Source organism: Pygocentrus nattereri, chromosome 12 (assembly GCF_015220715.1).
Source record: "Pygocentrus nattereri isolate fPygNat1 chromosome 12, fPygNat1.pri, whole genome shotgun sequence".
Taxonomy (NCBI): domain Eukaryota; kingdom Metazoa; phylum Chordata; class Actinopteri; order Characiformes; family Serrasalmidae; genus Pygocentrus; species Pygocentrus nattereri.
In genome coordinates, this window is record NC_051222.1 from 14,745,334 (window position 1) to 14,763,181 (window position 17,848).

The 17,848-nt window shown below is 38.3% G+C and overlaps 1 protein-coding gene across 3 annotated transcripts in view; it reads left to right on the forward strand.

The window, feature by feature from the left end:
* The window catches only part of zgc:152904 (uncharacterized protein LOC767777 homolog), a 450,981-nt gene that overhangs the window by 384,323 nt on the left and 48,810 nt on the right, over positions 1-17,848 (forward strand). For all 3 annotated transcript variants that reach the window (XM_017701911.2, XM_017701913.2, XM_017701912.2), the window contains exons 9-11: positions 4,441-4,591; positions 8,949-9,136; positions 9,502-9,598. In XM_017701911.2, the coding sequence (XP_017557400.1) occupies positions 4,441-4,591; positions 8,949-9,136; positions 9,502-9,598 (436 nt within the window). The remainder of the gene's footprint in view (positions 1-4,440; positions 4,592-8,948; positions 9,137-9,501; positions 9,599-17,848) is intronic.

Sequence of the window (17,848 nt, forward strand, 5' to 3'; positions counted from 1 at the left end):
ATTAATGGTGCCTTCACAGGTGTGCAAGTTACCCCTGCCATGGGCACTAACACCCCCCCATACCATCAGAGATGCTGGCTTTTGAACTGATAACATTCCGGACAGTACTTTTCCTCTTTGACCCAGAGGACACAACGTCTATGATTTCCAAAAACAATTTGAATGTGGACTCGTCAGACCACAGGACACTTCTCCACTTTGCGTCAGTCCATCTCAGATGAGCTCAGGCCCAGAGAAGTCGGCGGTGTTTCTGGCTGTTGTTGATATGTGGCTTTCGCTTTGCATGGCAGAGTTTTAACTTGCACTTGTAGATGGAGCGACGAACTGTGTTCACTGACAGTGGTTTTCTGAAGTGTTCCTGAGCCCATGTGGGAATATCCGTTACAGAATGATGTGGGTTTTACTTAAGGCTTACTTGCAGAGATTTCTCCAGATTCTCTGAATCTTTTGACGATATTATGGACTGTAGATGATAAAATTCCTTGCAATTGCAGGTTGAGAAACATTGTTCTTAAACTGTTGGACTATTTTCTCACGCAGTTCACAAAGTGGTGAACCTCGGCCCATCCTTGCTTGTGAACGACTGAGCCTTTCACGGATGCTCCCTTTATACCCAGTCATGAAACTCACCTGTTTCCAATTAACCTGTTCACCTGTGGAATGTTCCAAACAGGTGTTTTTTGAGCATTCCTCAACTTTCCCAGTCTTTTGTTGCCCCTGTCCCAACTTCTTTGGAACATGTTGCAGGCATCAAATTCAAAATGAGTGAATATTTGCAAAAAAACTAATGTATTCATTTGAAAGTTTGTTCATATTCATTTGTAGTGTATTCAATTGAATATAGGTTGAAAAGGATTTGCAAATCATCATGTTCTGTTTTTATTTATGTTTTACACAATGTCCTAACTTCATTGGAATTGGGGTTGTAGAAACAAATGCAAAAGAGAAGCATTTTTGCCAGTGGTCTCAGACTTTTGGGCAATGTATATGTGCGTGTATATATTCAAATTGACGTATTTCTCCCTGTGTTTTAGCTCAGTAAAAACTTTAACAAAATTTTGAAGCAAGGTGAAGGAATATGATGTATTTTTATGTTTTGAATCATCGTTCTGTGCAGGTGAATAAAGAATTTTGGATGACATACATAGAGAACCTCGCAGTTTCTGTGTGAGGCACATTGGCTCAGATCTGACCTAAATTGGACACATGTTTGATCTGTTCCAAAGGGGCCATCCATCAAACGTAATGCAAGGACAGAGTCTGTGATAGCGCTCTAACTTCAGCTAGCCAGACTGGACTGCCTCTTTGCTCTCTTTAGCACTTCTGTCCCCAGACTGAGAACTCTGCAGAATATCAAACAGGCCAGCAGCTTCAGGCAAAGGGGTGTCAGAGAGGCTGCCTATGAGAGTAAAAGAGAGAAGTGTTGATAGTCAGCAATCTGCATCACTCAATTCCTCACATCGGAAGCTGGTGCCAGACTGTAAATTTTATGTTTTGAAGTTGTAAAAAAAAATAAGCGAGATGGCATTACAAGAAAGAGAATATGCTTTCTGGCAGCTGTTTTTATTAGCCCCTTTTATTAGAGCCATTCGACTGGCAAGAGAATTTCACAATGCATCATAATATTTGTGAGTGCGGGGCGTGCTGCTCGAGCTTATACATATGAGCATGTTGAGGTGTGTAAAATATTACTCATTCACATATACACATGCGTAGACATATGTAGAAATGATTCTGAGTCAGAAAACACACATGGTTTGTTTAATTATCTGTCTACACAGCCATTAGATGCAAGTTATTCGTTTTTCAGTGTCAAGTAAAAAAGCAGAAAACATAGCAGAAAATTACTCAGAAGCCTCATCGACTAAATATAGTTTCAGTTTTTCAGTATTTACTGTGTCTGCAATTTTTTACTAGACTTTACTAGACATTCCACTGTATTTCAGGAGACTTGCTTTCAGTTTTTCAAAGAAATCTGCTTGGATATTTTTTTCACACTTCAATTTTTCCAAAGTTCAGTCTTAGAAGTTAGTTGATTTTTCTGCTTATCGCTATCCAAATAATCACATAATTTTTTTCAGATCTGAGGCAAGAGTGCTGCTTGATATTCTCCTATCTCTCAAAAATGCTTCATATGTCTGCTGGTGACTTTTTTGGTGGTCTGCTAGATCTGCAAGTAAATTACTTCATATCTAATATCTTCTCAGAAATATCTCCTGGAAAATGAATAATGGGCATTTTCACTGGAAATGAAATGAATGAAGGGTGGTCTCTGACTTCTGCACTGCATGTGTGTATGTCACTAGAATAATGATTACTCATCTCAGCGTTTACTTAGACTGGAAAGCAGCCCTGGAGTCTCTTCCAGCCTGCATTAATGGCTTTCGTCAAATGTAATGTTGAAGTGCAAGTAGGGGCAAGCAATAAAGTTAGCTGTCACAGGTCTGCTCTACATATGCTGTGGCATTAGCAGAGGAGACACATATCGATTTGTCAGCGAGAGAGGAGCGCAGGGATCGTTAAAATGGGCGTCTCCACCAATCTCAGCTCCGCTCAGGGGGGAAGAGTACCTCTCTAATCTCCTAATATTCCAAGCTGGAGGCTTGCTGAATGATAATTAGCACAGACACAAAGTCCATAAATTTATATCGAGCTCTTTTCTGATATGGCGGAGATGTTTAGATCCTTGAGTGTCCACATCGATTTCACCTTCGGTAAGAACTCATTTTACACGGTTGAATTTTAACTTGTATTTTTAGAATCCACCAGTGATTTTTAATTGATTGAGACGGCAGGTTTCCTAATAATGTTGGAACATACGTTGGTTTGTGAGATATGCTTATTCAATGGAACTTAACAGACAGCTGTTTTGTAAAGAACATGACAAATCAATATCGTGAACCTGTTATGAATGTTACTAGAATTGATGGGCAATGATTTTAGAATCATATCCATGTCAATAGATAATGTAAAAAGCTTACTCATTTTCTATATAATTAAGACGTTATGTTATGAATAAAGTCATTCAGAGTGGTTGGTGCCAAATCCTGCTATAGTCAGAAGTCAGAACAATTCACAGTGGTGATGAAATTACCCAAACGTTTGAAGAGTTTAATGCCTCTGAAAGTTCCTGCATAGAAAGCTATTACATGGAATAGTTATGGATACTTTGTTTAATATCTGAGAAAATTTTTTTACAATCGCTTTCAGATGAAGTTTTGACCCAAATGTATTTTCTAAAATCCATTCTTGGCAGAGTTACATGCCGGCCGTTGTTTGCAAAGAAAGCTTACTTTTTTCAGATTTACCAGTTGGTAAGTTTTCTATACTGAACAATTTGACATCAAAACACTAGGAAAAGGTGTTTGTGTTTGTTTTCACCTGAAATATGCATACATAAAAAAAAAAGTCAATGGAATTTCACTTTTTTTTCACTTTTACTTGTTCACACCTTTATTGCACAATGTTGCCTCTGGTTAACCAACCCATTTTCTTCGTTTTACAGTGAAGTGATACATATTTACTGACAATAAAAGGGTTAATAATGAAGAGGAGAGTTTGCATAAACCAGTAAAATGCTTTTAATTGCCCATGTCATTGGTTGGACATCTGTTAAAACCTTGGCACCTTGGTCATGACACTGTTCTTTTCAAGCAAATCTTCAGTATATTCTATCCATATAAAATATGATTCACAATTGAACAGTGTGTGGTTTTGTGTTGTTTTAATACTCCGTATCATATAAATAGTTTTTATGTTATGTAAATAAATAGATTAAATATGTATGCTACCCATGCAGCAGTAGAACGAATATAGCCAATAGTTTATTTGTTAACTGAAAATCTCACAGATATGCACTTTTTATCTTAAATTGTTTTGCAATTTTAGCAAAATTTGGTATGGGATATATTATGTTTGCTTATAGAAAAAAAACATTCTAAATTTACATGATTTTTCATGAAACATGTTTGCACATCATCGCTTTGTATTTCTCATATGAATAAAGAGCAGGAGCCACCAAAATAGGTGCCAGATTCAGTCTTTGAGGTGGTTCTTGCTTGTTCTGGCACAAATGAAACCCAACGAAAAGGGCAGCTTAGGCTTGTTAACATGCCAGAGACGCTCAGGTGAATATACAGCAGTGATTTCCAGCCCTGGTTCTTAGTGCTCTAACACACCAATTCCAACTCAGGAAAACTTTTATATAAGCTGATTAGTTAGATCAGGTGTGTTATAGCAGAAAAAGCACAAAAATGATATACATGTATTCATTGTTTTAAAATGTGTTTTTTCCATCGTTTCGTTCCAAGTTGATCAGTGGCTTATCCATGGTGTTAGAACAAGGCTGTCCAAAATCCCAGCAGAAACTTGGCTGGCAGTCCGGTTTGTCTTGGCTTGGTTAAATGCTGCTATTATCAGGTTTTTGTTCGTTTCTTTCAGAGCCAGGATGGGAGGGTGGAGGTTCAAGGACGACACGGCAAGTCCATGCTGACCATCAGTGGGGTCCGACTCTCGGACTGGGGACGTTTTGACTGTGAGGCCTTAAGCAGGATCGGAGGCCATCAGAAAAGCATGTTTTTGGACATTGAGTGTAAGTAATTTCAGCTCCAGTTAACGAGTGAGATAGTAAATAGTGAGACAACCGCAGGGTTTCTTTTCTCAATAGTTATTACTAATGTAAAATGTGGATTAATCAGTGTTTCCATGAACTACTATTAACACGCAGTTTCCCCAAAGGTAACTTTACACACTAGCACTATATGGCACAAGACAAGATTGGCTGTGCTGTGTTTGCCTGTGCTGGCTCAGCACTTTTTTTTGTGGCAAGTTTGGGAAAACTCATTTAAATGGAATGTTCTGCACTTATACTGGCTCTTATATAAATTGTTGCATAACCTGTCTACAGTTCAAATAAAAAATGTCACTAGGATATAATGGAGCTGTCCATGCTAAGCCTTTGTCAATGTGCAATGATTCCCGTTTGTAATGATATGACAGAACACTGTCTGAGCCGGAGCTTTTGGGATGCGAAAGCAACATATGCCAAATCATGTACCACTTCTAAATGGGGTTGAAACCATGGCCACCTGTAGCAAACGACACGTGCTGGACATATACTGAGGACCACCAAGTCTTGCTTGTACTTGGAGAGATTCAAACTTTTATTAGCTCTCTGTAGTGCAGCTGGGCAGAGCAGATAGTGGCCCATTTAGCGAAGACTGAAGTCACTCCCCCTTCGCTGTCACCCACCAAACCACTGGAAATGTCAGTCCAGGCGAAGCATTGGCGATTGCCCTTATTTTGCGTGGAAGCATAGAAGAGAGACATAGAACGCCATTTCGTTCCAAGAATTTTGATAGTTAAAAAGCTGCAAAAATTACAAATCTGCTTTACTTGCAGCAGAGCTAGCTTAGTAACATGACTGAAAACTCTTGCTAATTGCTGTTTCTGTGCTGCTACAACTGTTACTGAACAAAATAGTCAATGAGCTACTACCCAACACTTCTCCATGGCCTCTGTCATACTGAAAAGTAAAAAAAGCTAATAAAACTACTTTACTCTGCTAAAAAATAATGAACTAATTAATGCCTTGTTGCCTTGTAAAAAAAGGGTAAAAGTTATTTTGGGTATATAAAACTAAAGACAAATGCCCTCCAGCAAAGCCAATTAATGGGAGAAAATCATCCTGCATAATTAATTTCACTAACATCTTACTCATTTCCTGGTCTAGAACAGTAAGTTTCCTCAATTACACCGCACCTACAGGGTCAGCTATTTTTCTCTTCTCCTACCAACTTTGGCTGCTGTTGTTGCCTTTCTTGCTGTGTTTCTGGCCTTGGTAACAGTCATACATTATATTATTCTGCTGTTGATTGGATAGGAGAAACAGCACAAATGACTAATCTGCTGTTCACCTTAGCTGAGGTACAATAGTTCAAACTGCGGTATGATGATGACAGTGATAGGACATATACCACCCAAGATTAGATGGAGAAAGCAAAGAGCAAATCATCTCAATTGCAGCCTTCAGTCAGCCAGCTGAATGAAATTGCAGGGTCATGAGAGCAACGAGATTATATCACTGAATAACAGCGCGCTGAGGTGCAGGTGTGCGCTTGGGATGTTTTCTAAGGACATGGAAGAACGTGCTAGCAAGAAATGCTGATATCTGATGGGGTTAGCTCAGGTGGACTCGGCCCACTGTGTCACTCAAAACAGTAATAATTAAAACCGCCCAACCAGCAAGGCTGTTGCCCTTGACATCACCGTTCCTCCTTCACAGTCCTCTCTTAGAGCTGGTTGGGAGGAAGGGGTTTGTTGGTGTTCGAGTGAAAAAAGGCATTCTGACTAAGCATGGCAGGAGCTAGCCAAGCGTTGCTGGGGTGCTAATGAACTCATTTATTTAGTCTGGAAGCGCTCTTCAACAACCTCGCCTGTCCTCTGACATGACAGAGGGCCACAGCATCAATCTCTTTAATGGAACTCTGCGAGCCAGCATAAAATAGACATAATGCCACCTTGACTGCAGGCACACCGTCTGACAGTGCTGCTAGCTAGCTAGCACTATTGTTCATTTCCCTTCGCTAAGCATGCATTATTGTTATACTTTGCCCTATCGACTTGAAGGTCTCTGCTTGGCACTTTTCACATGAGAAGAGGGACTGGGTGTTGGTTATAGTAGGCATGGCTGTTATTCATCAGTGTTATTAGACAGCTAAATAAATCCCAGGACCCAACACTCTGGAATTTTGCTAATGTGATGCACCACATTCAAGCAATTACCTTCAAGCCATTCCTGAGATCAGACAGATGCATTTCAATGTTTCCAAATTTTTTAGGCCTGGAGAAAGACCCTTCTATTGCAATTGTGATTGACTAGGAGTTCATTTTGATAAAACAGTTGATGCAACACCACGCTTTAGTTTCACCAGAGAATTGCTACTCAGTAATGCCATGAATATAAATAAATTATAAATAAAAGTTCCTATGGAACTTTTGTGCCTGTTGAATAATTTTTATACAGACATTTGCACTCATTTTCTTTACATGGAGCACCAGAAAATGTATCAACATGGCTGTCATATGTATATACATTGATGGCATCTGTGAGCTTGTCAGCCAGTCAGCACTGCTAGCTTACAACTGGCTTCCTTTTTGCTGTATAGAAATGGAAAGATACTGAATTTTTTTTTATATAGTGGAATATATCCTTCTACTTTCCAGAATGAAAAGAAATGTTTTGTTTTTAGTTGTTTAGCTTCATTCACCCCATTCATTTTGCAGTCATGTTGTTGAAATAATGGGAGAGATAGGAAGTGGCCAGGCTCCTCATAAACTAGCTGTGGATTCATGTTCCAGTTTATGAGGAGCTTCAATAAAACCACCCAAACGAATATTTCAGTCTGCAGATGTTCTGCCAAGAACTTCTTAAAGCCTCCTGAGGCTAATTAAGACGCTAAGAAACTAGATGCTGCTCATCTGGCACAAGCCAGGTTGCCGCTGCCATACACAGTGTATCACATTAGTTAACTTAAGTTCTGAAGTTTGCTTCTTTACTTTTGTAGTGGAGCTACAAGATCTGTGTAGATAACAGATAATCGATATCCCTTAGCATCAAGCAGATTGTATGCCTAAATCATAACACCCTTGCCTTCAATTATATTAATTTGATGTTGCCCAACATTTCACCCAGTTTTAACAGGACATTTTAAATTAATTAGCGACTTGACACAGTTGCTTTAGTCTTATGGTGTGCATAGTGCTGTTTGGAAGATTATAATCTTTCTTTATTGTAGCTACTGTAACAGTTATTGTTAGCGTTTTGTTATTGTGGCACAGTATGCTTTGCTGAGTACTCACAAAACACTGACCCACTGGATGTTTCGTTAACAAAGAGAACATAACACTTACCCATCCAGCTTTTATTCTCAGTTCAAGGGTATTAATAAAGTGTTTCTCCCTCCTTTGCTGCAGTAAGAGCCTCTACTCCTCTGCAAAGGCTTAGAAGTTGGAAAATTGCTATGAGGATTCGATTGCATTCAGTCACTACAGCATTACACACTTGCCTCCAATTATGTTAATTTTGGCGTTCAACATTTCACCCACATGTCTACACATTTGCACATTGTACTTTTTGTTCCTTGTTGCACCGCGATGTTCCTGGAGGAATGTAATTTCACTCCACTGTGTACTTGTACATAGATAGAATGACAATAAAAGCCTCTTGACTTGACTTGACTTGATTAGTGGGTCTGGTGATGTTGGACGATGAGTTATGGATCACAAACACCACTCTAACTTATCACAAAGGTATTAGATGAAGCTTCATCACTCCAGAGAATGCAGTTCTACTGCTTTACAGCTCAATGCTTGGGAGGTTTAAAACCCCTCTAGCTAACACCTGGTATTAGTCATGGTGACCTTAGGCTTATGTGCAGCAATTGCAGAGCATCTTATTTTGTTGCCAGTGCTTTTCTGTGGAGATTATACAAGCTGTGTATGCACAATCAAACAACTGTGTGAGCGATGTGTACACCTGAAAGTAGCTGAATTCACTAATTAGAAGGGATGTCTGGATACTTTAGGACATACAGTGTAGAACAATAGAACTAAACCAAATATTCTGCTTTATGTCATGCATTATGAAAGTGACTTCAAGTATCATATTATATTTTGGCCATATCGCCCATCCATGATGTATACATTGCTTTATAGCTTCAGTGCAAAACTAAAGAAGTAAGCATTGTTCTACCTAATCAACAGACAATTTGGAGTAAGTGTACAATTGTGCATGTTTTTTTCTTGTCACTGTCACATTACAAGTGTTACTGACAACATGGGTGGGAAAGGTTTGTCCAACAATAAGTGAGACTGATTCACTCTGATGTAGCTTTAGTTCTTTGTCCAAATCTGCCCAAAATCTTACTCCAATCACTTTTATTTTCCAGATGCCCCAAAGTTTCAGATTAATCACACTATCTTCTACTCATGGGAGGGGAATCCAGTGAACATCAGCTGTGACGTGATGTCCAATCCCCCAGCCACCATGTTGTGGAGACGAGACAGGTTCACCATCTCCAATGAAGGCACAAGCAATACTCGTATTCATACTGCAGAGGGGAGATCATTACTGGAGGTAAGTTCTAGTTTAATGTAGGTATAGATGGGTTAATATATCTTTAGACAAGTGTGCTACCAAGCACACTTGATCTAGTGATAAGTTCTTAAGTTCTTGATAAGATCAGCAAGACAGGAGCCTGCTACACAACTTCTTTTAAAGTGTAATTAATTTCTATCATTACCTTATATAAGTTATATATATGTTAGATTAATGTATCAACATAATTTAATGAGCTACACATGCTCTACCATCTCATAAAACTTTATAGCTAACTGTAAAGTGACATTGAGAGAGTTTGAGTTTATAGCCCATTAATTTCTAACATAATCAATGCTCATTCCCTCCTGCTTTCTCCTCATCGGCCTTTTGTTTATCTGCAGGTCACCCCGATGTCCGACAGGGATTTTGGCCGCTACAACTGCACGGCCAGGAACAACATCGGTGCTCGATATCAGGAGTTTATTTTAGCACAGGCAGGTGTGTGTTTACCCACAATACCCTTGTGTGAGGTTCAGGAGAGAGGAGATCACTCAACAGGTCAGCCTGGCCCAGCCAGAAGCTGTCTGTCTCTTTCTGACCTTTCTAGAGTCTGGCCTTCTTGGCATCTGAATGGAGTGGGGTTGGATAACATAGCTTTATCTAAATCCACAAAACATGTCTTATTGCTCCAAGACAAATTAAATGAAGTGAAAACCTTCTACTATTGATACCAAAACTGCTAAAAGATGACATAATCAAGCTGGAGGAAGCTGGAGTTGGATGAAAATGGAAAACTTTAATAAAGCTGAATGGAGACGCATAACAAGTGCAAGTACTTCCAGACAGGTGCACAATTAAGCAATTAATATCCTATCATGCTCTGTGCCATGTGTATAAATGTTGAGCAGGCTCAGTCGACCCCAATTTTGGATCAAGATGGCAGGAGGTAAAGATCTAAGTGAAATCATGAAATTGGGTTCACTGGGTTCAATATTAGGGCATGGGTGGCCAGAGCTTCAGTTATAAAAGACTGCACAAATTGCTAGTGTCTCAATAGGAGCTGTGGCAAAGTGACTCAGCAGTTAGATCTGTGGGAAAGACTTCTGTAAATAGCAAGTCTATGCATTGCTTTCTTGAGCTCTTAGCACTGGTGCTGTGAAAGTTGCAACTGCTGTAGCACAAATTCATTTAAACTTTCAACTTGACAAACTATTACTGAATGGAGATATAAGCCAATGCACACACACAAAGGTCCGTCGCACGCAAGTTCACAGCATTAAACACAGAAAATAGAAACTGTTATGCTAGTGTAAACCTTTCACCCCATTACAAATACAAATGCACATTTGAGAGTTCTGTGGTCCAAAAGCCATAGACACCAGTGTACAGAGATGTGGAAAAAAAGTGATATGGTCAGATTAGCTTTACCATATTCTCCCCAAGTGAGTGCAGGTGTAGCATACTGAATGCTTTACCCCAACAGAGAGGAGGTCTGGTTGCTCTGTTATGCTGTGGGAAACATTTTTACTGGTATGATTTGGGGTTTGGGTCCATTTGTTGTATTATTCTAACTGATCATCTTTATCCTTTCTTCATTTCTTTTCTGAATGGAGTGGTCTGTTCCAGGATAATAATGCCTCCAGTCCACAGGGCACCAGGTATCACTGAAGGGTTGGTTGAGTGTGAAAATGGACACATGCTATTGCACTCACAAACTTCAGTACTTGCATTTTTATGCAACATAAATTTGCACTAGCTGATTTGCAGTATACATGTAATAAGTTATAGTATAAAAGACCATGTTAACTAATTGTCGCTTATGATTTGATGATGAGATGTACCAGGGGGTGTGATTTTTAATTTCCATTAATTGCAATTTGTTATTTTTTGATTTGAGATGATGTTGCCCTAGCCCTAGTGTCCAAGCACTAGATGGTAAGGTATATAGTGTGTAATATAAAATTATGATGCATAGTACCTCTGTGGGTTGCTTAGATTACACCAGTTGTTGATAAATGCATTTAGTAATATTTCCACAAGCAAAAAAAGCCTTCTAGGCCTGCAAGAGTACTTCTTGAACCTTTCTGGCAGCAATTGTGCTGAAGATCACACCACAGGTTCCGTATCAGAGGGAAGATCTTCCAAATTGCATTTTGAAGGCCAGTTTTTTGGGCTGAGATTAAGCCTTTGAAGATTTTTCAAGTGAAGTTTCTGAGTTATAACCTAGGTCCTTTTTTATCTAAGCCTTAAGCCTTTATCTCAACTTTATCAACTGCTTTTCAAAGGGGATTTATATTTCCCATAACAATTCTCTAGAGCGGCCTGCTGCTTATTTAGCCCAAGCTAATCTGCTGCTAGGCTATTTGATTTACTGGAGAGCTCGCTAATTTACAGTACCTCATTCACTGCGAAGTGGTGCAATCCACTCAAGCTCAGATCAAATGACTTAGACTTCATAAAGCACAAGAGGATATCACTCTCTTTCTTTCTCGCACATAAAAGCTCACATGCGGCCATAAATATGCAGAGTAACGGGAAAAATTCCTCCTCACGCATAAGAGAACAGAAACAAATACAAGCAGCGATGCAGATAGAAACAAATACAGAACCACAATATATTAAACCCATCAACCAAGGCGTGACATGAGAGGAGTCATGCTGGGTTCAGGCTGCAAACTTAATTAAAAGTGTAGCTTTAAAAGAGAGCTCTGGAGGCCATGAAATTAGGAACGGTGTCATCTCTCCTCTGACATATGCCTGTCATGCTGCGAATGGTTTGTCTTTAAAATTAATGGTTTTACAACAGTATCAAACATTTCCACGTATCCTGCCAAGTAAAGCCGCTGCAGGAGTGTCTGCGGTTCCTCTCTAGACAAGCGTGAGGAAATAAGATTTATAAACACAGATGTGCCTTTTCTGTTCAGTAAGCACAGAGCCTGGCAGGATAAGCATGCTTTCAGAATAGCCACCCATAGTGAGCTGATATTGTTAGCAGTTGCATGGTGCTGTATTTAACTGTTAAATCGGGACCAGTAATTAGCCACTTAAACAAATGAATCGATGAATGAAAGAAAACTGAAGTGGCAGTAAGAAGTCGAAAAATTGTGAAGATGCAATAGTAGATTACAGATTGCATGGTATTCTGTGGTATGCAAACGTTTGGGTCACATTATATGTTTTGTTGATTTTCAAAAAAAACACATCCTCTACAGAGAGCACACTTTACATACTTAAATGCGCAGTTATTTGTTATGTTTATTTGCTGCATTTAAATAGTAGGATAAAAATAACAAAGTGCAAAAGTTATATTTCATGATCTATTTTTTCCGAACAAGAAAAACTGAAATTTAGAGGAAATGGCATTTTTAAGTGTTCCCTGTAGAACTTATTTTCTCTTAGAAAATGAATAAAACATGCTCTTTGAACAGTACTTTGAGCACGGTATTAAACTTTTGCATATGACTAAGTTATAAATGGTCACTTTCATATCAAATTGCATGTTTGATACATCACGTCAGAAATAGACCAATAGAAATGGTTCAAATGTACTTAAGCAAAAGCCTTCTTACAGTTAAGAGTGTTTTTCCTAAGTCATCATTTCTTAGGTACAAAGTTGGTACGTCATCAACGTAATATTCATTGGGGTTACTGAGATAAAAACACATGGAATCAATTTTGCATTTGTTCAGATGCCTGCTCCACAGGAACCCACCACAGAACTCTGAAGCTGTGTCATCATTTTGTAGTCGGCGACATGCCTGTATAAGGAATTTAGGGTCTACTGCAGTGATCAACTGAACTCAGAAGATCATTATCATTCCAGTCAAACTATAGAGTGGTACAAAACTTCCATGAAAGAGTATTGTAGGCAACTAGCTAGCCAACTGACCTTAGTTATATGTGTGATGACCTTATTGATATATTTACCTTCTCAAAACAGCCAACTGTTGTGTGGATGATTGATCTAAAGCAAATGTTTCTGCAATCTCATTAAAAGTGATACTTTATTACTGTGAGCTTTACTCAAACACAGCATTCGGTTTTTTTTTCTTATGTGGAAAATGAATGCTGTTTTTGAAAATCGATGCTCTTGCACCTTGAGGTAGATAAAAATGTTCTACCACTTTGCTGTACATACAGTTTTTGTCTAAATATTACTGTGTTCTCATACTTAATGAGGTAATTAAGTAGTTGAAATATGAATATTGCGACATGCAAGCTAACACTGTTATACATTCAACTAACATCGTTAGACTGGCAAGTTGTCAAAATTCCCCGTGCAGACCAGCAAGCTTTGCCAAGTGTAGTGGGTCATTTGCTTTGGCAGTAGTAGCCCACAATTTGAGGAGCTAATAATGTTAACAGAGATGATATACAGTATTAAACAATAGATAGTGTTAACCTGCTTTTGCAGCAAAACAATATTCATAGCTTGACTACTTGTAATAACTTGACTACTTGTGTAATTACTTATGTAATTACATAGCAAGTCTGGTTATTCATTATAAAGTTTACAGGGTCTTAAGTCAAAAGAACAAAACCATAATTAAAAATGCAGAGACAAAGTAATAATGTAGGCTTTTTTCCTCCGTTGAAACTCATTGTAAGGAGGCAGCATAAAGTGGTTGTATGTGACAAAATAATGATAAGGCAGCACCAGGTTTCTCTCACACTTAACTGGTCATAAACACCGTCACTTACTGGAACCAATAATGCAGAGAGATATTTTACATTTTAGTATGCCACATTAAGCTGTTTCCTTATATTAATCCTTATAATGAGTTTTAATGGAGAGGAAAAAAGCTTAACATAAAACTTCACGCTGTGCCTTCACATTATGAGCTCATCCTTCTGGCATGTGATAATTTATGACCACCAAGGTTAGAGAAATGTGGTGCTCTTTGTAGGCCTGTCACAATCATTTTAGCATTTTTAGCTGAAAATGAATTATGATTCCTAATTTGTCTTTTTGAAAGACAGGGACATTTTATTTAAGTACAGGCTTAAAAAGGCAAAATGGGATTATCTGCTTATCTTGCTTAATAGCTGTTTCTGCTCGGTAGCTCTCAGCTTACAGCACAAATAACTCACATAAACAAACATTACTCACCGCTGCCTTCTGTGGTAATGCCAGTCAGAGCTTATAGAATGTTTATTGTTGTTAGTAAGACCCATGGCGTGCCTCAATGAATTTGCCTCAACCCAACTGATAAAAGTGCCCCCATTTCACAGTTTGTTTTGAAGTAAACATATTATTGGGGGGGGGGGGGGGGGGGGGGCAATTGTGACAGGCCAAATTCTTGGATATTGTTTTACTTCATTAAGCTTCAAAAAGTGTATTTTTATCTTTTTAAATAAGCAATTTGGCAGCTGATAGTGTCAATAATAAATAAAACAGAGAGAGATTTGCTGTTCCTGGCCATTGTCTTTTTTTTTTTTTCCATATAGAGCTTTCTCTGAAAAAAGGGGGGGCTTTAATTAATTATTAACATTTTATATTACAATTAATTATTGCTTTGCCTTTGAATTACAGTTTCATTCTTTTGGCATAAGACCATACAATCGTAAGTGTTTATGACCAGTAAAATGTGTTTTAAAAAAAAAGAAAAAGAAAAAGGAAGTTAAAAAGTCTATTCGTAGCTTGTTTTTTTATTTAGCATACTAATAATTTTTCACATTTTATCCCGTTTTGAACAGTTGGCTCACTCTATAACTTGTCTTTTTAGACATTATCTGTGAAACGCAGTATATTGTTTGTAAAAGCCAGCAGGGTACAATTTTACAGATTGGCAATAAGTGGGTGATAATATATGTTAACATGTTGCACTTTCATAAAAAATCCATGCTAATTTTTAACTGCTACTAAATAATTAGTTAGTAGTCGTAGTGGTAACGAGTTGGTAATTAAAAAAAATTAAATAATGACATCTCTTTGTACTCAACTGAAGATGATATGCTAAGTCTAGTTGTTCATAATGGATAGAAAGTTTGTAAATAATAATGAATAAAATGTTAAGGTTCAAAATGCAAATGTTGAGGTAGTTACCACTACAATTACTAACTAAATAATTAGCCTGTAATTTATAGGTTAGTACAGATTGTTATCGTGATATTCAAATATTATTACTCACTTATTATCAATACGTAAGGTGCTACCAGCAGAGCATTTCTGACCGAAAATGATCTACGAGGCTTCCAAGTAAGACAACACATCCATGGGTCACAAAAGCCGTCAACACTGCAGCATCAGCGCTGATTTAGCATCTGTGCTAAGCCACATCTGAGCGAATTGATGCTTCCTTTCTGCCGTCTCACTGACAAAAAAACAAAAAACAAACAAAAAAAACCCACAACGAAACATACAGGCTATTTGGTATTCTGAGCGTGGCCTCTAGTTCATTCTTCAAAATGAACGTAACAGGAGGGAGCGGGGAGGGAAGGAGAGATGGCGGACGTGAATAGAAGCTCTCTGCGAGGCGAAGATCAGGTCTAACCTCACACACATGAGAAGCGGGAAACAATCTCTGATGAAACTATTCACAAGCTCTAGTTTAGCCATTAAAGGTAACGCTTAGCGAAATCAGAAAGCGAGCTTTTATGACTCACGGAAAAAAGAGGGTCTGAATAATTCACTGATGGCTCGTTGTAGAATTGTTCCCCCGTGCAGTGGTGCTCGTGAATGGAAGGATGTGAAATGAGATGATATTAAGACGGAGGATCAGCTGTGGCTGGTAATTAAGGTAAAAGGAGGGTCTTCTTTCTGAAGAAAAGAAAGCATATGGTGGGGTCTCATTCTTTAGGGAGGTGGTGACATCTATGCTAACGGCGAAATGTCAGAAGTGATGGTTTTAGGCAGAGGAAGTAGTGTTGAAGGGCAAAAGTTTATGTGCTGTGTGTGCACAGCTTTGTTTTTAGCTCTTTTTGAGCAGCAAAGGTCCTCAATACAGTGGAAATCACAAACATTTGATTTTGTCTGGAAATTTGTTGTTACAGAAATGCAGTTTATATTACAAAATGTAAAAGATTTCTTTGTGATTCCTGAGGCTGAGGTGAAGACTGGCTTTAGACTAAAACGCGTAAATTGACAGTTACATGAAACGTTACTTCACTAGTTATTCAACTTAGCAACTCATAATCTTAACACATCATCTTTCTCTCGCTCTATAAATATCTATTGATATTCCATCTGTCTATACTTCTTTCCTATATATTTAAGTTTTAAGTAGCCATAATAATTGTACATGATGCCTGACTCAGCCTTGCTCAGTCAATCAAGAGGCTCTTATTTTCAACCATTTTATTTCCCTGATTGGCCTTTTGATCCAGTGAAATCAGTTGTTTGAAATTATGTTTTTCAACATCATTGCGTGATGCATTGTTAGAGTTTTGATTGGATATTTCATGAAAGGTTTTGACAGCTGAGACAACTACAACTGCAGTGACTGAGTTTCAAGCGGGTTGCAGGAGGTTTTACAATGTGTGACTCAAGTTTCAAGCAGCTAAAGATGCATGTAAGCTGCGTGTAAAGCCAGTCTAGCGTGAGGGGGTTGGTTAGGTGTTGGCATAGGAGCTACAGTCTAATGCAGAATCTTGGTCACCCCTGTCAAACAACATATTTTCTTTTTCCATATTAAACCCAGCGAGTAAATAAAAATGAAACACTAATGCCATATTTTAGCCTTTTTCCCTGTAGTGAATGTGTTAATTTATTTTCACTTAGAAAAGCAACAAAACATGTAATCTGATTAGAGGTGCTCTTTTGTGTATGACTGTATAGCAGTGCAGAAGTCAATGGATATTGCCCACAATGACAGGAATACGTGTGTGTGTGTGTGTGTGTGTGTGTGTGTGTGTGTGTGTGTGTGTGTGTGTGTGTGTGTGTGACTCTGCAGGGCAGTACGCAGCTCTTTTGATTTGCTGAGCCCCTGTGGCCCAGCCTGATAAAGGGAAGTGTGATAACAGGATTGAGCAGAGTGCTGATAAATATAATGGCCCCGTCTTTTATCTGTGCTGTGTGCAAGAGTGTGTGTGCCTGTGTATGTGTGCAAAAGTATGTTTCAAACACTTTTTTTCCTGAGTGTGCCTTATTACTAATGTATGTGCATATGCAGGTGTACTTATTTTATTTACACATCTTTAAAGCATGTTACAGCACCTCCATACATACAGTACTGGGCAAAAGGCACAAACCACCCTTCATTTATTTAATTTCCAGTGAAAATTGCCATTAAGTGCAAGACGGTTATTTTACAACATTAGAAAAAAAGCAGAAAACTTTTATTTTTATTTTACTTTTTTTAATATAAAGTTACACAGAACTAAATAGAATACCTCATTTTTCAGTATTTAGCTTGCTTTTTTACAGCTTCCATTCTTCTCAGGAGATTTGATTTCACTTATTCAGACAAATCTGCAGGGATATTTTTCCATCCTCAAAGTTCAGTGTTCAATTGGCTGTATTTTTGAACTTCTCATAATAAAAATAATCCCGAACACATTCAGTGATGCTGAGGTCTGGACTTGGATGTGGTCAGTCCATTGTTGTGAGAACACCAGCAGCTTATTTTTGTTTTACAAATGTTCTTCTTTTTTGTATATTAACAGCTCAGAATCATAATGTTGTGTTGTCTCATCACAGTGGATGGATGGACAGAAGCACCTGTGTATTTTTTCAGATCTGAAGCAACAGTGGAGCTTGATTTTCTCCTCTGTCTCTCAAAAATGAAAGCTTTAGGTGCTGTTTATCTG